The sequence below is a fragment of the Haemorhous mexicanus genome, chromosome 11, assembly GCF_027477595.1.
Source record: "Haemorhous mexicanus isolate bHaeMex1 chromosome 11, bHaeMex1.pri, whole genome shotgun sequence".
NCBI lineage: Eukaryota > Metazoa > Chordata > Aves > Passeriformes > Fringillidae > Haemorhous > Haemorhous mexicanus.
Genome location: NC_082351.1, coordinates 22,731,170 through 22,753,947, shown reverse-complemented (window position 1 = coordinate 22,753,947; position 22,778 = coordinate 22,731,170). Strand labels below are relative to the sequence as shown.

Here is a 22,778-nt window from a genome sequence, read left to right as displayed (position 1 = left end):
TTCAGCTGTAAATGATGCCTTTATATTGTACCCAGTGCACACAGATCACTGCTGCTCTCCTTTCCCACAGTAATTCAGGAAAATACCCAGAATACGGATTCATTTTAACCCTGTAAAAAACACAGTTCAGTACTGGACCAAATGTAACTGTCTTGGTAGTTTTAATCTTAATTTCTGCTTTTGGAGGAACGTTAATCTGAGTAAGTTTCTTTTCAAGTATATTCCAAGATTCAACTGGTTTATTTCAGTTTGGTAGCACTGAGTTTGTTGTTGTCCTAACTGATGGTAATGACAGCTAAATGTCAGCTTCATTTCTATCTTAGCTCAAAATATAAACAGAAAAGAATACAAAAAGGAAAATGTCCTGTTACACACTCGGTGAGTTCTTCTTGCTGTGTACCCTATGCCAAACAGTTTTGATTCTGCATGTGACTCTCAGTCCAAAAGCCATGCTGAGACGTTTTTCTCAATAAATTATTTTCCATATTTTGCCTCTAGAGCAGAGAAAACACTGCTATTAGCATAAATGCATAAAAAACCTGAACCTGGAACTTCATTTCATCAAGAAAAAACCCCCATGATATTTTTTATATAACATTTTGGATATATTTTATGTCAAAACATGATCACCAGTCAAACTAGTGACGTCTAAACCCAATACATTATTGTGATTTCTAAATTAAAAACATCAGAACAAAACTAAATTTATTTTAGCTCTGCCTTCATTAAACACCGTGTGTTGGTGATTTAAACACAACAAAACTCTAGTAATTCTTCAAAAGTGTCTACTAAATAGAATAAAAAGAATAAGAACAATTAACATTTAGTCTGTTACATTAAAAAATTGGATGTACTTATTCCTATTGCCTGTTAGCTTTACCTAAGCCTTCAACTACTACAAAAATAATAATAAAAAAGAAAACTCATCGCTGAAAGTCAAAAACATTCAAATCAGTTGATACAACATTACGGAACAGTCAACTAACATCATTCAGGGTCTCCTTTTCTCAGGGCAGAGTCCTCAGACCAGGGTCACAAACCTAGTTCACTGCAGGTCCAAAACTGAGGGTGAGCTCGGTGCGATCCTGCCCCGCCATGGCTCCGGGCAGCGCGGGCTCACCCAGCCCCTCCTTCTTTTGATTCAGCACTGGAGTTAGGACAGTGTTAACTTGAGCACAATAACTAAAAAAAAAAAAAAAACCAACCAAAAACAAACTGGAAAAAAATAATAAAACGAAGAGAGGAGTGGAAGCTAGGTGAAGCTGCCATTTGTGTCAACCCATTGCGATACGCTATACTAAAAAATCCTGAAATATCCACCTGTCCTCCCCGCTCTGCCACGGACTAGCAAAGTCAAAAATACAAAAGTCTTCAACTCGTCGTTTTTGCAGAATAAAGCAAAAAAGTCTTTGTGCTCCTTACTACCAGAAGCAAAATATCCTCTGAGTTACCACATGTAATAGCTTCTGGATGTGTCGACTTGGGTGGGCTTGGTCTCTGCAGAGCCATCCTTGTCTTTTTCACTGTCACCTTCCCAGAGATTAATAAGTGGAGGGTAGAGCTCGTTCAGGGGGATTGAAGAGGTCTTTTGCATATATTTTTTCAATGAGTGGTGGTAGTTTTTTCTCTTAAACCTTTTTGCAATATAAACAGAGACGGAGGCGAGGCTGATGACGGCAAACATGGATCCCATCACCGCTGCCAGGGCCGTGCTGGTCTCCTGGTCAGAAATATCCAGCGCAAAAGCCGCGTTTTTGGTTGTGACGTTGACGCAGGATCTCTGTGTTTGCTGGTGGATGTTGGACACTGTCAGACACACTTCGTAGTCTGTAGAGGGCTGTAAATGTGTCAGGTTGTATTCGTGGACATCCACCGGGACCCGGGCGGTGTAGGTGATGTGAGGGTTGTCAATCTTCATCGTGGCCGACGACCATTTTAAGTTGGATGTCATGACGTTGGAGTTGACTTTCCAAGAAACCAGGATGGAATGGGATTCAGCTTGTTTAACGTAGATCTTCAGCACCTGGGTGCCATCCAGGAGCGTTCCGTTCACCCGGATGGTAGCGACCCTCGTGTCGGCCCCCTCTATGTTTTGAGCGACACAGGTGTACCTCCCGGAGTCCTCAACCTGGATGTTGGAGATCTCCAAGGTGCCCTCGCTGCTCAGCTTGTATTTGTCAGAGAGGCTTTCCACGGTGACCTTATTGCCCAGAGGGGTGACCCAGTAGATTTCTGGCTCAGGTTCTGCCATGGCCCGGCAATCTAAAAACACCGTCATGCCGATGTCCAGGTTCAGGTGATTGGGAAAGGTCTCGTGAGAGATCATTGGAAGACATTGCTCGTTTGAGTCCTGCATCAGCACTTCCTTCACCTGCTGTCCCCGGTACTCCGGAGGCATGGCACAGAACATGGAGAGAGGCTCCATGAAGCGGATGTTGGTTTTGTTGGAGTTGATCCAGTGGATGACACAGTCGCACCTGAGCGGGTTGCTGTGGATGCTGATCTCCCGCAGGTTTGGGAGGGATTCCACTGTCTTTTGGTAGACTGCATTCAAGGCATTGTTGTTGAGCATCAGGCTCTCCAGGGCGGGGACGTTGCGGAACGCCAGGCGATGGATGTAGGACAGCTTTGGGTTGTTGGTGGCCTCCAGCTTTGTGAGCTCGGGCAGGTTGTCCAGCGCGTACCTGTCGATGGACACGAGCTCTCCCATGTTGTTGATCCCAAGCTCTTTCAATCTGAGCATGTTTTTAAAATCCCCTTCTTGAATTTTATGAATTGGATTTTTGTTGAGATCCAGGAATTTTAAATTGGGAACTTTCTCAAGCGCAAGCTGAGGAACTTTTACCAATTTGTTGTCATAAAAAGAGAGACTTTCAAGACTATCCAAGCCTACCAGCGCGTTGCCAGGAATGTCTGTGAGGTACATACCTGCCAAAACTAGACTCCTTAAGTTTGAGAGAGGTTTGAAATTCATATCAAGTATTCCAATCACTGGGTTTTCTCCAATCATGAGAATCTCTAAGTTGGGAGTAGAATCAAACCAACGGCTGTCAATAACCTTTAATTTGTTGGAGTTGAGGTGTAATCTCAGAAGGTTTTTCAGGCCAGAGAATGCGTTTGCAGAAATGCTGCTGATCTGGTTGTGGTTTATGTAGAGCTCCTGCAGGTTGCAGAGGTCTTGCAGGCAGTAGTCAGTCATCTCTGTGATCTGGTTCTCCTCCAGGTGCAAAGTCGTGAGCTGAGTGAGGTTGGAGAGCCCCACGTCTCTGATACTGGTGAAGTTATTCTGTGAAAAATCCAGTTCTGTTAAATTAAAGAGCTGTTGGAGTTCGTCTGTGGTCTTTGCAATGTTGTTGCTTTGTAACAGGAGGACTTGAGTGTCACTGGAGAGGTTGCTGGGGATCTTTGTTAACCGGAGGTCGTTGCAGTCAACTGTGGTGGCTTCCCTGTAGGTTGACTGAGGTGTAAACCAGGGCCTGATTTCACAGACACAAAGCTGTGGACATTCACTGCTCTGTATGGAAGACTCAGTTAATGAATTCATTAACAATTCTAGCACCAACTGGCACACAGTTAACACGACTCTAACCTTTGCCATGCTGGCCAGAGAGGGGGTTCAGCTCCCCAGCCCCCTAAAATCTCCACGGAGGAAGAGGGTGATCCCCTGTCAGGCAGAAAACGTAAAGCTTGACGTTTGAGGTGAAAGGCTTGGACATCCAGAAAGGTGAAAGATGAGTTTCTGAGTTTAGTGAAGTTAAGAAACGCTCTGAAGACTCTCAGCTGCTCCTCAGCGTTTTAGAATCTTCTGTAAATCAGTGCCTGAAGATGGTCCTGAAAGCAGATTAGGGTATATGTTATGCTCAGCTCATATACAGTTCATCTATTATTTAGTTTCTTCAGCCTTTGAACGAAAATAGCTGAAAACAATCATTGTTTTAACAGTAATCTCTTACAAAAATCCCAACCTGGTGTAGGTAAATTATGTAGGGTTTGGAACTCTCTCCTTCTTGGGGCTTACATGAGAAATCTCTCAGAGTGAATGATCTAAAAATAAAACTTTGGGGTGGATACCTTTCAGATTTACCCTGCAGGAGCAGTTTGAATGGCTTGGGAGTGCTGAGGGTGGAGGATGTGCTGGTGAGCACAGCAAGGTCTCAGACAAGCCTCAACGCCCAACCCCTGTCCCCAAGGCTGGGATTTGAGCTGGGTGGAATTAAGGCTCAGGAAGATGCTGGTTTAAAGTTTGAAGCTAAATGCTTATGAACTACACCAAAATTTATCCCAGTTAATCAAATCAGTTCCAGATAACAGCTTAGATTTAATCCAGCTCAGCACCAAACAATAACAGTAAATTTGATTAAATGAATGTACTGCCCTTATTTCAGCTGTTTGTACTGCATTGTGATGGTATGAACTCCTCACCACAATTCCAATTTGCTGTGTACGCCCCACATTTGTATCTGCTTAGCCTAAAGTTGTTCATGCAAGAGTGCCTTTAAATTAACCCAGCTGTGTCCAGGCACCTCAGAACATCTGGTGTACTGTGAGGCTTTGAACACACATTCCAGGAAAATCTCCTATTAAAATCTTTCTCCTCCTCCCTTCATTGCAAAATCCCTCTGGTGAGCGCAGTTGAGACTTGTCAAACTAAAGGTTTGGGTTTTTCTGTAACTAAATCAGGTTGTGCTGTGTGGATTCCCCATCCCTGGAAGTGTCCAAGGCCAGGCTGGAAGGGGCTTGGAGCCACCTGGGATAGTGGAAGGTGTCAGGGGAGGCACTGGATGGGCTGAAAGGTCCCTCCCAACCCAAACCACTCTGTCACTCTGTGATATCTGAGAGAACAGTGATGAAATCACATCTTCAGTGGGAACGTAGCAAAGCTTCAACCAAGTCACAGCCCACAAGAGATGGTACTATATAAAATATTAAAACTAAATCCAGCTTCTAAAATAGGTTTAAAATACTTCTCTGGATAGTGGTGAGAGGAATCCCACTTGTACAACACTTGCTTCTGAATCTGATCATATTAAATAATGAAATTACCATGTTTTATTTTAGATTATGATGCAGTGCTGTAGGTAGAACACACCCAACAGCAATTTTATTATTTACTTTCCTATTGTTATTCTGTGGTTGTGCTTTGGAGGAAGGGGAAGAGGAATGGGACCCAGAACACATTTGATCCTGCTGAGTCAGATTTTCTGGTAGTTGAGACCTGAATGAGAGCTGAGCAGACTCTGCTGGAGGGGGGAAAACCAGCTGTAGGACCAACATCCCTTCCCAAGTAACTCCCCACTGATGGAAGAACTGACTAAGACTGGATTAAAAAATAACTCCTGATGGCACCGTGGTAGTAGGGACTGTGTCAGCTCACATGGAGAGATGAGGAGGCTGGGGGAGCTGAGCTGTGCTGACTCTGATGGATGCTTCCCTCCACAGCAACACATTTGTAGCTGACCCAAGCCAGCCAATTCTAGGAAAATTGATGGAATCTGAAGTTTAATTGATTTAATTGCAGATTTTCAAACGGCAGCATTCTGCAGGCAGTAATGCAGGCAGTGCTTTCCCCCAGGCAGGGACAGGAGGTGCCCTGAGCTGCTGTGCCCGTGGGCTGTCCCCTCACACAGGGACAGGTCCCTGCTCCAGCTCTGCAGCAAAGAGGGAGCCCTGCTCCCAAAATTCCTGCCTGTGGAATTTCTGCTGCAGCTTCTCAGGGGATGGAGAGAAGGGAGCTGGAGCCTTACAAAGCTGAGGGCCCTAATGATGTTTTACTACTGCTTTAGCCCTGATGTAGCTGCATGAATCATGTAATGCTTTAAAAACCAAACTGCCTGAAAAAACACTTCAAAGGTTCTTTTAGAATATGTAGGAGTGTGTCTAGATGTTGCAAAAAAAAAAAAAAAAATCAAATTTGATCTTTCTTTGTTGGATATTTATATCCTCTTACTTGAACATTGCAGTTATTGTTCATCCTTGCTAAGAAGGCATTTGTGGGTTTATTGACCAGAGTTCTGGGTTTATGATCACTGTAAATATATGATTTTACAAGTTCCTAGTGGCTCATTCTCTTCTGTAGCTATTTTCTACTGCAAATGGATTTAATTTTCTTTGACTGCAAATTTAGAAACAACCCACACATTGCTTTCCTGAGTCTCTCCCAGCCCAGGGCAGCTTGGAAATGAAATTGCAGGGTCACCAAAGAGTGAATTCTGAGCAGCCCCACGTGCCCCAGCAGGAGGGACAACCCGAGTCACGACCTTTGGTTTTAGCTACTTGTGGTGTGTAAAACCCTGTGCACAGCCCTGACCAGAGCTGCAGAGCAGCAGAGCAGCCACCAAACCCCATCCCTTTGCTCCCCAGGACTGTCACCTTCCCAGCCTGGGCAGCACTGATCCCAGACACCTCTGCAGTGTTGGTGTTGCAGCCACTGAGGGTGTGAAGGAAAGCTTTTAGCATTCCCTGCCCTCCCTCTCATTTGTTAGATTCCTATTTTCTGCTGTTCCAGCCCACAACAGCAGTTGTAACAGCTGGTAACTTGATATCAGCAGAAATAATGGCTAATTTTATGTGAGAGATATGGAGGGAATTATTTTACTCCCAGCTAATTAAATGCATTTTCCGTGGCACTGCTCAGTACCCAGTGCAGGAAAAAAGCCACATTTCTGTCACCAGCAAAGGCACAGCAGCTGCCATGGGGCAGGGGCTTGTTCCTGTTCCCTGAGGGCAGAAACAGGAGCATCATTCCTGCCTCCCATCCTGGAACTGCCTTGGGGAGGTCTAACTCTTCCCTTTCCACCAAAGCACTGAAAAATGGTCAGTCCTGAGAATTTGTGTGGCCTGTGAGGGCGGGTGTTTGGTTCTGGAGTAGAAGATCCTTCATTTCAGTTTTCCCTGGAAAGAGGGTGGGTGGGCTCTGGCAACCACAGCCTTACTGGTGGCTCCCAGGAGTGAGGTTGGGTGGGTGATTGGAATAAAAAGCACATTTAAACCTCCAGTGCAGGAGGAGGAAAATACGAAGGGACAAGCGTGAAGTAAACTGTTCATTAAAAGTGTTCACACTTTACCTGCCAACTAAAAAGAACAGATATTTCCCATTTTTGCTCGGTAATAGGAAAACAAAGTGTTGTCACCAACCTGACAACTGTATTAATGGTCACCATTAAAATTTGCTGAAAAGAGCAACAGTCTTGTTTGCACATGGATATCTGGGTGCAGTTTGGAGCAGTGATGCTGCCACAGCACATCCTCCCTGTGCACAGCTCCGTGGCTCATCCTTGCAGAATTCCTGGCACACTGCAGTAGCATCAGCCCAGATTTGGGTCGGCACTGAGCCACCTGCACTGAGTGTGCCCAGGTAAACGTTGGAAGGATCAGATACATGAAGAAATTACCTCAGGCTAAGACAAGCAATTTATTCTGCAGCTGCTGAGAGCCAGAAGCACACGCTGATCCCCCGTTCCTCCCCTCTTCTCCAGGCTGAGCCTCAGTACCTGAGCTGTGTGCTGGAAAATTGTCTGTTCTGCTAATAACTCCTGCAGCTCCTGCATTCCCATCCCTCAGGAAAACCTGTCCTGGCTGTGCAGCCTGGGCTGGCTGGGACAGCCCTGCCCAGGGAGCTGGAGCAGCGTTTGTGCCAGTAGGAGACCTGGGAGGGCTCAGGTGGAACTGGGAAATGGAATCCAGACTGGGAGAGGGCAGATCCAGGCTCTGCTGTGTCCCTCAGCAAAGGGACAGGAGGAACAGGCAGGAACTGATGCCCAGAAGCTCCAGGTGAGCATGGGCAGAACTCCCCAGTGCAGTGAGCACTCAGTGACCACGCTGTCCAGAGGGCTGGACTCTCCTCCCTGGGGGTATTCCAGACCCCTCTGGACACAACCCTTGCCTGGGATGGCCCTGCTGGAGCACAGAGGTGGCACCAGATGTCCCTTCCAGCCTGACCCATTCTGTGACTCTGTGAGGAGCCTCTGGGAGAGGGGACCTCCTGGAGGTTGGGCTGGAGCTCTGGGGATGATGGAAGCACCACTGGAGCTGAGGGGGCCCACAGGGAGCTCGGGCTGGCATCACTGCAGGCTGGTCAGGGCAGATGGGCAAGTTAAAGGAAAGGCTTTTGTCACAGACACATTTTATGAAAAATCCTTTTGTTAGGACTTGTTCTCCTGAGAAGCCTCAGAAATGAAATGCAAACAATGATTCTCTGCTGCTGTGGGATGCAGCAGGTGCATCTGTGATTGGTCTCATGGGGTTGTTTTTAATTAATGGCCAATCCCAGTCCAGCTGGCTCAGACTCTCTGGTCAGTCACAAGATTTTATCCTCATTCCATTCCCTTCCTTTCCTAGCCTTCTGATGAAATCCTTTCTTCTATTCCTTTAGTATAGTTTTAATAGATCATTTTCCTTTAATATCATATATATCATAAAATAATAAATCAGCCTTCTGAGCCATGGAGTCAAGGTTCTCTTCCCTCATCCTGGGACCCCTGTGAACACCAGCACAGGCTTTTGTGTGTGCTGGAGGTAAAACCTGCCCTGCCCTGCCCTTCAGCAGGGCCTCTGCAGCTGTGCATCCCTTTTTTCCATGGATAAAGCAGGGATTTATGGATAAAACAGGGATTGGTGCTGTCCTCAGCTGAGCCAGAGCCTCTGACCAGGCTTTAGGAGGCAGAGGCACTGAAATAGGAGCAGCCTCTAAATCCCAGCAGTAAGCTCAACACTAAGCCCAGTCTAAAAGCAGGTTACTGCTCCAGTCAAGAGCATCAGTGACCTTGCACATCCTAGAGAGAGAGAACTTGGAGTTTAATTTCCAGCCACGGAATGGGCTCCTTTCCCAGGAGTCAAATTTACAAGTGCAATCCTGTGTATTTAGAAAAATATTGAGGAATAATGCTTGATAATAAGCCTTTTATAGTGAAGTTTTTAAAGTCTCCAGTGTCATCAGGAAATGAGCTATTTACAGGTCTGAATTGTGGAAAACAGAGAAGAAAAATCAAGCTGAAAATGATGACAGTTGAAGGAGCTTGAAAAGCTCTGAACCTGGGAGCTGGGTATTAAAAGGAAACACAGAAACAAGGGCCTGTAGGACATGTAATAATGGTACAAAGCCTCAAAACACATCTTCAGGGATTGAGAATATTAAAGTTTTGAGGGTTTTTTTCCCTTGCAAATAATGCCTACTTTTTCCTCTCATCTGTACACACATTCCATCAAAATCAAGTCTGTGTTTAATTTTGGGGAAAGCTCTGGTGAGAAGGTGATTTGCTGTATCTCGAGACAACCTTAGCATGCTTTATCTGAGTTCTTTTGAAAAATACTACTCTTATCTCCACCAAAGAACTGCAAAGAGCATCCTATTCATAACGTCTGTGCTGCAGCACCAGCATATTACAGCTTGGAAATTTGTAATTTATTGGAGCTTATTCTTAAGACTCGCATCTGATACAGTATTTTTCATTAAAATATTGAAGTAAATTTGCAGGAGAGGGAAAAATGGTTTTCATTCATAGACTGCTCTGGAGTGCAAGGGCTGGATCCCCTGCAGGGAGCAGCCACTGGGTATTGATGGCCCATCAAATCCACCAGAGAATTGCAACCCAGCTTCTGGCAACTGATGGAAAATCTCTCACAGATTACCATTAACCAGTCCTGTCAGAGACATCAGGAATAACAGGGGCTTGCAAACAGTGGGCTGTCAAATTATAGAGGCTGTTTGCTTTAGGACAGAAAAAACCCTCATAAACCACTTCATGGCCTCAGAACCTGAAAGGTGAGATGTGTTTGTGCAGCAGGAATATCCTTATGCTAGGAACACAAATTATTATCAGCTTTTTACTGCATTTCTCTCTGTGAATGAGTTTGGGACCATACAGGCTGTTCTGCTGTCCAGGACTTGTTTTCATGGCCTGCTGAAAGGGCTCAGTGGGAGGGCAAAGCTTTGATTTGATGCAGAGGATTCCCATCTGTGACCCCTGTTCTGGTTCCACATCCAGATCCAGAGCATAACTAACTTGGGAAGATCTCTTTTACAACTCCTGTTTGCATGTTGTGAATCTGCTGGCTGGTGAATCCCATCTGTGACCCCTGTTCTGGTTCCACATCCAGAGCATAACTAACTTGGGAAGAGCTCTTCCAACTCCTGTTTGCATGTTGTGAATCTGCTGGCCGGTGAATCCCATCTGTGCCCCCTGTTCTGGTTCCACATCCACATCCAGAGCACAACTAACTTGGGAAGATCTCTTTTACAACTCCTGTTTGCATGTTGTGAATCTGCTGGCTGGTGAATCCCATCTGTGATCTCTGTTCTGGTTCCACATCCAGAGCATAACTAACTTGGGAAGAGCTCTTCCAACTCCTGCTTGCATGTTGTGAATCTGCTGGCTGGTGAATCCCATCTGTGACCCCTGTTCTGGTTCCACATCCAGATCCAGAGCATAACTAATTTGGGAAGATCTCTTTTACAACTCCTGTTTGCATATTGTGTATCTGCTGGCTGGTGAATCCCATCTGTGACCCCTGTTCTGGTTCCACATCCAGATCCAGAGCATAACTAACTTGGGAAGAGCTCTTCCAACTCCTGCTTGCACATTGTGAATCTGCTGGCTGGTGAATCCCATCTGTGACCCCTGTTCTGGCTCCACATCCAGAGCATAACTAACTTGGGAAGATCTCTTCCAACTCCTGCTTGTGTGTTGTGTATCTGCTGGCTGGTGAATCCCATCTGTGACCCCTGTTCTGGCTCCACATCCTCACCAGAGGAAGGCTCTTGGTTAGATCAGTGTTTCTGAGAGCCAGCCCATTCCTCTGCCAGGTTAAGATCCAGGTCCCTGAGCCCTTCCTTGCAGCTCTTCCCCTCTGCCTGCCCTGCAGGTGATGGAGCAAACCCTGGGCTGTGCTTTCCTTTCCCCCTCACATGCCCTAACCCATCCCCAGCCCTCTTTCCACTTTAAATCCAAGGGAGAATTGAAACCTGATTGGTTTTAGCACAGCATCTGGAGTTTCCAGAGCATAATTAATTTGGGAAGACCTCTTCCAACTCCTTTTGCATGTTGTGTATCTGCTGGCTGATGAATGAAAGGGGACCAAAGGTGGAGAAATTCTGCTTTGGCTTCTTACCCTGTTTAAGGAGTAGAAATGGATTGAGTCATGGCATATTTGGGATCTCAGATCCACGTGGAAGGATCTGAGCATCTTTGTAACCCACGGGGCACCTCCCTCCCAAGGATTTCATACAGAGCAGCTCAGAAAATCTCTGCTTCTTACTATCTATCATAATCAGCATAATTCAAACAAAAATCTAAAAAAAATAAAGAGGACAAAGGGCATGCAGAGACTGGGTTGGATTTTGGAGTAGAATTCCTTTTTTGTTTTTTGACCACTCTGAGAGCCAAGGAGCTTGGCCAGTGGAAGCAAAGTGTTAATAATAACAAAGTAAGGAGCACACAAGGAATATTTTTAACCAGGAGAACGAGGGCTGCCAGAACTCCAGAGGATTTTCCTGAAGTAACAGAAAATCCCTTTCCTCCCTTTTTTGCTGACTGGCTCCTGGCAGTGTGATTATTTTGCTTCCTACACAGTTCTAGATCAAACTCCAGTTCTGTGAGTCACTCAGGATCCCCCACAGTTGGGAAAGACCCCGGTGTCTACGTGGTTGTTACTACCACAGAGGATGCCAAAAAAACCCTGTGCTGCAAACAGTGCCTGATAAATCCCAACCAGGATGAGTCAGGAGCTCTGGAGGCATTTATAAATCAGCACAATGGTGCTGGCTGCAGGGAATGCATAAGGCTTGTTATTAAAAATTATATGTGCATGGAGCTTCAACTGCTTATCTTCAATTCTTCAATCAAGGAAAAAAGTTCTTTTTCTGGTCCTTGTTACACTCTGTTTTGATAATTCTGTTTCCTGTGGCTGTAATATGTGTTAGCATTTCAATTATTAGTGATTAAGTATTAAACTGTATTTTACTATTAGCTAGATCTATATCTACACAGTTTGTACATGTAGTGTGCTGACACAGACTTCAGCCCTTAGAAGAAACCAGACTTTTATTGATTTTTTTCCCGAGTTTTATGCTTACAAAATCCAATTCTCTGTTTCTGAGCTATATATATTTAAATGCTAATAGACCCACATATTGAGTCGGCTGATACGGGAGGATCTGATAGGAGAGATTGTGAGCATGGCACTAACAAAATCAATGGATTTAGCATGGGAGGTGCTGAGATGTAATAGAAAGGCTATTAGCACCAAGACAAAGATCTGGAACTCAACCAAGCTGGGAAGGGACAGAACTAATTCCATTAAGTGGCCACGGATTTGGGTTTGGAACCGCTCTGAAGCAAGGCTCGACTCTGAGCTGAGAACAAAGCTCTTTTCTCTCTCTCCAGTTCCTCTGCTGTATCCCGTGACCCTCCCCTTTTCCACGAGTCCTTCTGCACCTCTGCCACATGAAATAGGTGTTCCCCAGCACTGTTTCATTCCAAAACCACGGCCATGTGATCAGGGCAGGAAAGCTCAGTCAGCTGAGGGTGTGGAACCCCCCCAGCCTGGGTTTAACCATTTCTCTTCATCTCAGGGATCCCCTGAATGCTGATGCTTTGCTCCATGCAGAAAACAGGCTTGCTTTGAGATGTTCATGAGGTTAAGAAAGAGAGAAAACACATCTAATTCCATGTGCTGTGTGTTTAGGAACAGGCTAGGAACTGTCCCTTGAGCTGTAGTCCTCAGGCTGCTCAGGGCCACATCCCAGGTTTTCCATGGACTGGTTCTTTCATCAGGGCTTGCAAAACACAGAGGTACTAAAATTTCTGCCTGTTGCAGAAAGGAAGTTTTTTCCTCTCAAAATTCTAAGTTATCGGTGCTTTACAGATAAAATCTTTACCTAATTACAGTGATCCATTTGGGCATGATAACTTTTCATTTGTATAAACCAGATCTGTTGCACTTAAAGGGGGCAGAAAGAGAAAGGAAAACAGATTTGTCAATGAACTTAGAAAAAAACCACTGACCTGGTTTTACTTGGTGCCTTTCACTACAATGAACCCATTTTAAAGACCTGTTTTCAAGCAGCAATTTAAAAACTTCATTTTTGCAATGGCTTGTTCACCTATGCCTAAGATAAGTTATGTTTCAATGCATTTATAAGTCACTGGTGGCTCTCTGGAACTATCAATATTTACTCTATTTCTGTTAGAATGATGGATCATTTGTAATTTAAAAATTTAACAAGGCCAATCAGTAGCTCATCTGCATCCCAGTAATTGTATGCAGCACATCAGCAAGGTATGAATTTATTAGATAGTTTTGGACTTGCTTAATCATATAAATGATATGATGCATGAAATAACAGAGAATGAAGGATTCATTATATAAATGATAAACATTTTCAAATTACAAAAAGACAATCCAAGCTTTGATTGATGTTTCATTAAAACAAGGGAAAATGTTATTCTACCAAACTTTGGACAAGCCCAGGGATTCTCCCTGAATAACTCTGAGGTGTTTTGTAGAAGTTCCTTTGGATGTGATGTGTCAGACTCCAGGGTGGAGGAGGAAGCCAGGGAATGTCTCCCAGGAACTTAACCAGCTTCCCCAGACAGGAGTGTCCTCCTTAGAGCAGGATAAAATAAGGAAACTCTCAGGTGGAACTCTCCAGTGGCAGGGCTGGAGCTCTGGGTTACCACTGCCACAGGCGGAGCTTCTTTCACTTGGAGAAGTGTTTGTTGAGCATGGAGGAATCTGGTTTGGGTCTCAGCCTCACCTTGTAAGGTGTGTGGGGCTGAAATGTGTCAGTTTCTGGCAGGTGATCCCCAACCATCCCAATCCAGGAGCCAGACCCATCCCTGCACCTTCCCCGTCCCAGGCTCAGCTGTGCTGCTCTAACTCCCCACATCACCTGTGACACCCCCAGCTTGTCACAAACCAACCCCTCTGGGGTGCAGCCAGGGGCTCCCTGCTGACCTCAGGGTGGGATGTGCCCCTCCAGAGCCAGGAATCCTTTGGGATCCCCTCTGGAGTCCCCAGGGAGCTGGGCTGCTCTGGGACAGCGCTGGGGAACGGGCTCTGGGTGCCTCTGGAGGGATGAGACCCCACCCCAACCCTGCCTGGGGGTGCCTCTGGGTGGAGACACCCCACCCCAACACCTGCCTTTGACCACACCTGGAGTGCTGTGCCCAGCTCTGGCCCCTCACTTTGGAAGGATGTTGAGATGCTTGAGCACATCCAGAGGAGGCAACGAGGCTGGAGAGGGGCTGGGAACACAAACCCTGTGAGGAATGTTTGAGGGAGCTGGGGCTGTTTAGCCTGGAGAAGAGGAGGTCAGAGGTGCCCTTACTGCTCTGTACACCTCCCTGAAGGAGGCTGTGCACAGGTGGGGTGGGTCTCTCCCACCAGGCAGCACTGACAGAACCAGAGGACACAGCCTCCAGCTATGGCAGGGAAGGGACAGGCTGGATATCAGGAAGAAATTTTTCACTGAAAAAATAATAAAGGACTGGAATGCTCTTCCCAGGGAGGTGGTGGAATCACCATCTCTGGATGGGTTTAAAAACAGGCTGGACATGGCACTGGGTGCTGTGGTCTGGTTGAGGTGTTAGGGCTGGGTTGGACTGGATGGTCTCAGAGGTCTCTTCCAGCCTCATCATTCTGGGATTCTGTGTGCCTGGGCTCTGCTCCCTCCCAGGAGCTCTCCCCCAGGAGCAGGGGGGGCTGCACTTCCCCAGCCCTGGTGGGAGCAGCCACCCCAGAGCTGAGCCACCAGCCAGGCAAACCCTGCCAGGCAGCTCCAGGGGGGCTTGGCTTCCAAAAGCCCTTGGTTCTCCTGCTCTAATCCAAGCTGACAGGTGCCCAAATTGCTGGAATCACCAGAGTTAGTTAAATTAAATACCTGGAAATGAGCTGCTGACTGACAAGCTCTGAAATTTCTGACTGAAACCCCCAAGTAAGGTTTACCTCCGTGTTCAGCTGCTTTGGTTTGGGAATTGTTCAGGGAAAATACTGCCCTGTGTGACCACTGAGGAGCAAAGGGCAGCACCTCAGGAGAGAAAATTATGTAGTCAGGCTGCTGTACCCAATAAAATAAGGGAAAAAGCTGTTTCTCCTGGCACTTTTATAACTTCAGTGCATTCTCACTACAGCAGCCTGTTCAATATTTCAGGCCTGTTACTTAAACTTGCCTTGCCTTGTTGTTCTGTTAGTTAAAAAGGGAAGAAAAAGGCAATACTCCACTGCAAGCACTCCATCTTTAGAAACTGTGCTCCAGGTAAAAACCAGCTCCTGTTCTTTTAATAATTCAGCCAGATGGAGTGCCAAGGAAACACTGCCTTGTAACACCAAGTGAAGGTCTTATGACACAGAAGGTGAAGTTGTAAAAATATTTGACAGGAGAAGTTAAGAGCAGAGACTAATTCCTGTCTCACTGATACCACAGACTCGTCCTGCCCTCACCAGGGGGAGAATTAGGCCAATCCAAAATAGGCCAATCCAGTATTTTTCTTCAGTGCCCTAAGTAGAAAAAGGAAAGACATCTAAAGAGCAAAACAAAATTTGAATAAAGTTGCAGGGTTTGAAGCAGCAAAGAATAGGAGAGTGGGGTTCAGAAGAACTTTCACCTGGGGAGCTCTCAGCCCTCCAGGGAGGGGTGTTCAGCTCTGACCTTACAGAGACCATTAGTGAAGAACTTAATTATCAGCTGCAGGAAAAGAATGAGACTGGTAAAGTCTGAGGAACTCAAGCACATCTGCAGGGACTGTCTCTTACCAAAGGGGTCCTGTGAGGTCCCTGTGCAGGAGTTGGGCCCTCCAAATCTCAGAGAAACACCATTATTTAATAATTAGTTACAAACCTACAAAACCAGTTCCTAAGCCAGCTCTTTGATTTTCTTCCCTCTTGCCCATCTTTCCTCCCACGTTAACTGCAGAGACAAAGCAGAGCATGGGGATATTTGCAGTGGGTTTCCTTGGATTTCTGCTCTGGCACGGGGCTCTGGCTGCTTCCCACCTCTCCTCTCTCCCAGGAGCCCTGCAGGCACTGCCAACCCTCCTAAGAGAGTCAGCAGAAAAACCATCCCAGCTCCAAAGTCCCTTTTGTGTAGAACTCACACAGGATTTTTTGGGAAAGATGTGTTTAAGGCCTGACTCTGTTAATGACTTAACTGCTCTGGAGCACAACCTGGAGTTCTGGGTTCCTGGGAGCATCATGGGTCTCCAGGCTGCAAGGGGCTGCAGGAATCAGCCCTGCTGGGGCTGAAACTCAGGCTCACTGTCCATGAGCCTTACACAAACACAGAGGAGGAGGGCTGCATTTATGGGCTTCCAAAAACTTTACATAGATTTTCTTCAGTTCTGTGTCTACAAAATGTCTGCCAGGAAAAAATCTGGAGCTTGGCAGGATGAAGGCTCACACGTGTATTGTTCGTGTAGCTATGGTAACCTACAAATGCCACCAGTGTTTCCATTTCATACACAAATGAGGGGACAGCTGTGGGGACCACATGTCTGCCAATGGAATAATATATGTGAACTAGGATGGCTTGGTCAGAAAATTACAACTCATCTATATTAATCAGGGCTTCAAAGAACAGGCACCTCCGTGGTGACAAAGTGCACAGGGATTTTTATTTTGGAAAATTTTGGCTGCTCTGTAAATATTTGCAGCATCTCGCTACTTTGCTGGTTGGAAAATAAACTAAAATAAATATTGTTCAACCAGAGCTGTTCTATAAACATCACTTAACTCCTCTCCTTACGTTTTGTTTGTTTGGGGTTTTTTTTTTCCTGATGTCTGAGCCTGACACAAAGCCAGACCTGGGACCAGGCAAGTCACTCACCTGGGGGAGGAGCAGCTCAGAAAGAGACAGAAATGATGTGGCTCAGAGCTTTGTGAACAAAGTCCCCATTTTTACTCATTGTTATGATTAACAGAAATAAGAGCTTCAAAAGATTAATAAGAGAAACTAAAAAAAAGATTTAAAAATATTGTTTAAATGTGGATGAGTCTCTATCACCCCTAACAACAACAAAAAGAAATCTGCAGACCCAATAATGCAAACAAATCCCCTTTCCAGTGAATATTGAGCTCTGCAGGCTGCAGTAGCAGCAGTACTTGACCGCTGCTATGATTCATCCGAGGTGTTTGAAGTGTCCCTACCAAAGGAGCCGCGGAGCAGGGATGTGCCGCCCTCCTTGGCAGCAGCAGCCAGGCAGCAGCCGGCTGCAGCAGGAATCCAGCACGATTAGGAAAAGTTTTCCCTGCCTTCTGCAGTGCCACGCTACTGTATCGGTGTGAAACAAAGGCTGCAGCATCCCCTCCTCCGCCCGCGGCAGCGAGCCGGGCTCGGGCACCAGGGGATTAGGAATGAGCGATGGTGATGGGAGCGTGACCACTGCTCCTTGAAATGATCCCATTTGCTCCACGAGCTGGAACCAAATACACCCAGAGAACCATGGAATCCACACTGGTTTGGGTTGGGAGGGACCTTAAATCCCATCCAGTGCCACCCTTGCCATGGCAGGGACACCTCCTACTGTCCCAGGCTGCTCCCAGCCCCAGTGTCCAACCTGGCCTTGGGCACTGCCAGGGATCCAGGGGCAGCCCCAGCTGCTCTGGGCACCTGTGCCAGGGCTGTTCCCTGTGAGGTCAGACTGAACAGAAGTTTCTTTTTTCAGCCTGAATTTGGATGGGCTCAGCATTATTTATGGCAGTAAAAAAAGGTCCTTCACAGTTCACATGAAAAGTTGTTATCCTTCTATAATTGTCCAACTTAATGCAAAATCCTATTTCCTTCAATGATCAGTAGTGTTAGTGTCTGTTCTAGGTAAATGGAAAAGGCTTTATGGTCATCACAGTAACTGCTCTAATAACGTCCAAAATGTCTACTGGGAGAGATAATTTTATATGGGCTACATAAAATGCTGTGCGGATAACTTTTAACTGCCGAGGTAAAAGTTAAATTGGAGCTCTTGTCCCGGAGCAGTGGCACAACAGAGGCTGCAGAGCAGGGGGACAGGGACACCAGGGACTGTGCCCTGGCCGGGGGTGAGAGCAGAACCATCCTGGCTCTCCTCACTTTCCATCTGGGGAGCTTCATGCACTGCTTTGTCCCTCTCTGTGTCCATCTTTAGATTAACTTAAACTCTGACTCGCAAGACTTGGGGACTCAGTTTGGTCGGATCCTCTGGACAGCAGCGGGATGGATGCTGGGTGTGCCTTTGGTCATTCAAAGCTCTGGGATCTCCCTGTGGGTACCTCTGAGCTGTTGGCCAGAAGAGGTTTATGATCTCCAGAAATAGGGGGGTCCTTCTATAGGGACCCTTCGAGTCCGTTAGGAAAAGACTGAAAGGTTTCCAAACTAGTTTTCATGGAAGGGACTCGTTACTTGGGAGCTCTCGCACAGCTCCAGGACAAGAACAGAAGCACCCTGTGTGTGATCTCTCACCTCTGGACAATATTATCGCCCACTTTGAGTTTAGTTCTGCTACTTTCCCTTCCATCGCCTGAAATGGTGGGAGATGCGCCCCGAGCCAGCACTGGGGGAGAGAATAACTTGGGGGAGAGCGAAAATCGCAGGCGAACATCTGTTGTGCGGCCCCGGCAGGGCTGAGCCGCCGGCACAATGCGCCTCGCTCCTGTCCCTCCTTTGGCAGGGAACGGGGGCCGGCCCCGCGCTCAAAGGGCCCTTTGACAGGGGCGACAAAGGGGCGGCAGCGGCGCCGGTCCCTTTGTCCGCCAGAGCCGGGGCCAGGGACCCCCGGTGCCGGGTGAAGAGCTGCCGCTGCCCCGCGCTTCTCCCGCACCTTTCGGGCAGGAGACTTCCCAAAGAGCCCCCCGAAGGGCAGGTGCGCTGCAGCAGGGACCCGGCGGAGCATCCCCCGCCCGCCCCGCGCTCTGCCCAGGCCGGTCCCGCAGCCCCCGGGAGCGAGCGGCCGCTCCGCCCGCAGCGCCCCGCGCACAAAGCCGCGGCCGCGGGAGGAGGGCGGCGGAGCCGCGGCCCCGCTCACACTGCGCCTTTATGCCGCTTTCTGAAGGGCCATTGTCACACTGAAGGCTCCTTGTCTCCTCGCATTCCTCCGGGTGAATGGATGAGGCAGGACATCTGCCGGGATCCGCTCCCATTCGCATGCAAATGGGGGACGCGGGCAGCGCTGCCGCACCGCCGGCCCCGCGCCCACCGCCGGCTCCCGGCAGCGCCGATTCCCCCCAGAAGCCCCGATTTACCGCAAACCGGCCCGGGGAGCAGCGGAGCACCCGCCAGGGAGGAGGAGGAGAAGGCGGAGGAGGAGGAGGAGGAGAGCGATGCTGCAGCCGAACCCCCGCAGCCCCGGAGGTGCGAGGCGGCCGCAGCCCCGGGGCGGTCCCGGCGCGGTGCGGAGCCACCGAAACCCCGCGGGGACTCTCCCGGGGGGCACCGGGGGCGCGTCCGCCACCGCAAACTTTGCTCCGTCCCCGGGCCGCGGCGCACATCGCTGCATCGCGGCGCACATCCCCGCAGCCCGGAGCGCAGCCCTTGCACCCGCGGCGCTCCCGCAGCCTCCGCTCGCTCCCCCGAGCCCGGCGGACGCACTCACCGCCGGCCGGGCGCTGCCGCGGTTGTCCCCCGGGGCTGCACATCCGCTGCTGCCGCCGCGGTCCCAGCGCGCCGGGATGCGGGGAGCGATGGGTGGGTGGGTGGGCGGATGGATGGATGGTTGAATGGATGAGTGGATGGATGGATGGATGGATGAGTGGATGGATGGACGGACGGACCGGTCCCTCCGTGCCTGCTGCCCGCCCCCAGGACAGGGGAGCGGCGGCGCGATGCCGGTGCCGGTGCGCGGTGCCGCCCGCTCTGAGGCGCCGCCGGCGCGCACCTGGGAAGGCGCCGCGGGTCAGCTGACGGGCCGCGCTCCCATTGGCTGCTCCGCGCGCGGCACCGGCTGCGGGGGCGGGGCGAGGCCTGGCCCCGCCCCCGAGCGACCCCGCCCCCGTCCTCGGTGCGCGCCCGGGGCTGCTGCGGGCACCGCTCGGATCCTGGGGAGCATCCCTGCCTTCCTTTGGATCCCGGGGAGCATCCCTGCCTTCCTCCCTTCCTTTGGATCCCGGGGAGCATCCCTGCCTTCCTTTGGATCCCGGGGAGCAGCCCTGCCTTCCTCCCTTCCTTTGGATCCCGGGGAGCATCCCTCCCTCTCTTCCTTTGGATCCTGGGGAGCATCCCTGCCTTCCTCTGGATCCAGGGGAGCATCCCTGCCTTCCTCCCTTCCTTTGGATCCTGGGGAGCATCCCTGCCTTCCTTTGGATCCAGGGGAGCATCCCTTCCTTCCTTCTTTTGTATCCAGGGGAGCATCTCTTCCTTCCCTCCTTTGGATCCAGGGCTAACACTCCTTCCTTCCTTCCTTTGGATCCAGCATGAGCATCGCTTCCTTCCTTCCTTCATTCCTTCCTTCCTTGGGATCCAGGGGAGCATCCCTCCCTTCCTTTGGATTCAGGGCTAACACCCCTCCCATTGTTCAGATCCAGGGTTAGCATCCCTTCTTTCCATCCTTCAGATCCAGGGTGAACATCCTTTCCTGCCATCCTTTGGCTCGAGGGTTAACAGCACCTTCCATCATTCAGCTTCAGGGTTAACAACCCCTCCATCCTTAGGCTCCAGAGTTAACCCCTCCATCCTTAGGCTCCAGAGTTAACCCCTCCATCCTTAGGCTCTAGAGTTAACAACCCCTCCATCCTTAGGCTCTAGAGTTAACCCCTCCATCCTTAGGCTCTAGAGTTAACAACCCCTCCATCCTTAGGCTCTAGAGTTAACAACCCCTCCATCCTTAGGCTCTAGAGTTAACAACCCCTCCATCCTTAGGCTCTAGAGTTAACAACTCCTCCATCCTTAGGCTCTAGAGTTAACAGCCCCTCCATCCTTAGGCTCTAGAGTTAACAACCCCTCCATCCTTAGGCTCCAGAGTTAACAGCCCCTCCATCCTTAGGCTCTAGAGTTAACAGAGTTGAGAGTTCCATCCCTGGGCTTGGGCCTTTGCAGCCCCCTTCAGTGGCACACATGTCCCTGGCATGCTCTGCAGGTCACTGGGGCTGGCATCAGCAGTGTCACCCTCAGGATACACAACCTGTGTCTAAGACAGAGCATCAACCTGCTGAGTAATTTCCCGCCTGCCCTTTGAATCCAGGTTCTAAATGTTTTCCAACTTCATTCAAAGTGACACAAAGATGTAGTGAGAAAGTTCTGCAGCCTGTGAGGGTTCAAACGTTTGGGTTTCTGTGCTCTGTAGAGAGGCAAACCTCGAGCTAAGGGGACAGGAACTCACACCCCCAGAGGGTGCTGGCACTGCCCAGGCTGCCCAGGGAATGGGCACAGAGGCTGCCAGAGCTCCAGGAGCCTTTGGAAAAGCATCCCAGGGATGCCCAGGTGGGATTTGAGGTGGCTGTGCAGGGCCAGGAGTGGGACTGGATGATTCCTGTGGGTCCTTTCCTACTCAGGATATTCCATAATTCTGTGAACCATAAGAGTCATTTGAGCCTGAAACTCGAGGATTTAAAGCTGTCTGTGTCAGCCCTCTGAGCTGTTCTGTTTCCTGTTCTCTCCCATTTTCTATCTTGTCTCCATTTCACATACCTTAGTGTGCAATTATTGACTGACACATTTCCCCACCTTTCCTTCTCCCGACCTTGGTTTTCACCCACTTCTCTGGCCGAGTTCCCAGGGTGCCCTGGCTGAATCCTCTCGTTGGATCTCAGGTACAGTTTTAGCCTGTGCCACACAAGGAGCTTGTGGCTGAAGCTGTGGCAGTGATACAAAAATCAGCTTTTCTTCAGACCGTAAAATCTTAATTTCCTGATTTTTTATTATTCACTTAACCAAGGGAAGGAAAGGAAACAGAAAGGAAACCTGTGGCAGGCTGGTGCTGTGCTGCCTCATCCCTGTGCCCTTTGTTAAGGTCATGGAAATTCTGTGGTGCTTTTATTGACAGAGCCCCAAAAGCACACGGGACATTCTTCACCCTCCTGCTCTGCACAGAGAGTTGCAATCCCGTGGGCAGAGTTTGCTGAGCACAACCTGGCTGAAAAGGCCCTGCTGCCCATGCCAGGCAGAGCTCAGCACCTCCTCCAGGCATGTCCTGAACTGGTACCTTCTCAGGAAATTATTTTAAAGATTGGTTTAACACTTTTTAATACGAGTTAACAATAAGTTAAATACGCAGCAAATACGGTTTGCAGTTAATGCTTCAGATTTCCTCCTGAGGCAATGATTTTTTTTCTGAGAACCCAGAAGGTCACTTGGGTAACAGTAAAAGTGACGTTTTTCGTACATAAGGAAATTGAATTTTCAGAAGGAACTCATCAATGTTGTCCAAAAAGACCCTTTTCCTTTCTCAGGGGCTGTTCTCATCCGTCCGGATGCTCCTTCCCCATCTATCACTTACTCCTGATGAGGAAATAATGCAACAGCAGATGCCTCTTGGAAAACCCAGTGTTTTGAACAGCTTCAGGGCTTTGTTTCAGGGCAGGGAATTTATTTTCACTTAGCAGAGTAGATTCATCCTTGAAAGGCATAAACCTGATGGACCTAAAACCTCCCTGCAAACAAAAAAGGAGGAGAAATACAGCGAGCATTAAAATTTTACAGCCTTAAGCTGGTGTCTTCATTTCCTGGCAGTTTTCACAACATCAAAACACCAGGAATGAGAATAATTTTGAGGTGGAAGTTAAAGCATCTTTCATTCCTACAGGCTGAAAATGAGTGTTTTGGTGCAGGAAGGAGCCAGAGGAGTTGATGGCTTGGCCAGGGTTTCTCCCCAGGCTCTGAG

The 22,778-nt window shown here is 48.6% G+C and overlaps 1 protein-coding gene across 1 annotated transcript; it reads right to left on the bottom strand.

The window, feature by feature from the left end:
- LRRN1 (leucine rich repeat neuronal 1) lies at positions 1–19,798 on the bottom strand. Its single transcript, XM_059856850.1, has 2 exons — positions 19,557–19,798; positions 1–3,831 (listed from the first exon to the last, which is right to left on the bottom strand). The coding sequence occupies exon 2, from the start codon at positions 3,596–3,598 to the stop codon at positions 1,448–1,450; it is 2,151 nt and encodes a 716-aa protein (XP_059712833.1). The 5' UTR covers positions 3,599–3,831; positions 19,557–19,798; the 3' UTR covers positions 1–1,447.
- Positions 19,799–22,778: the final 2,980 nt, after the last annotated feature.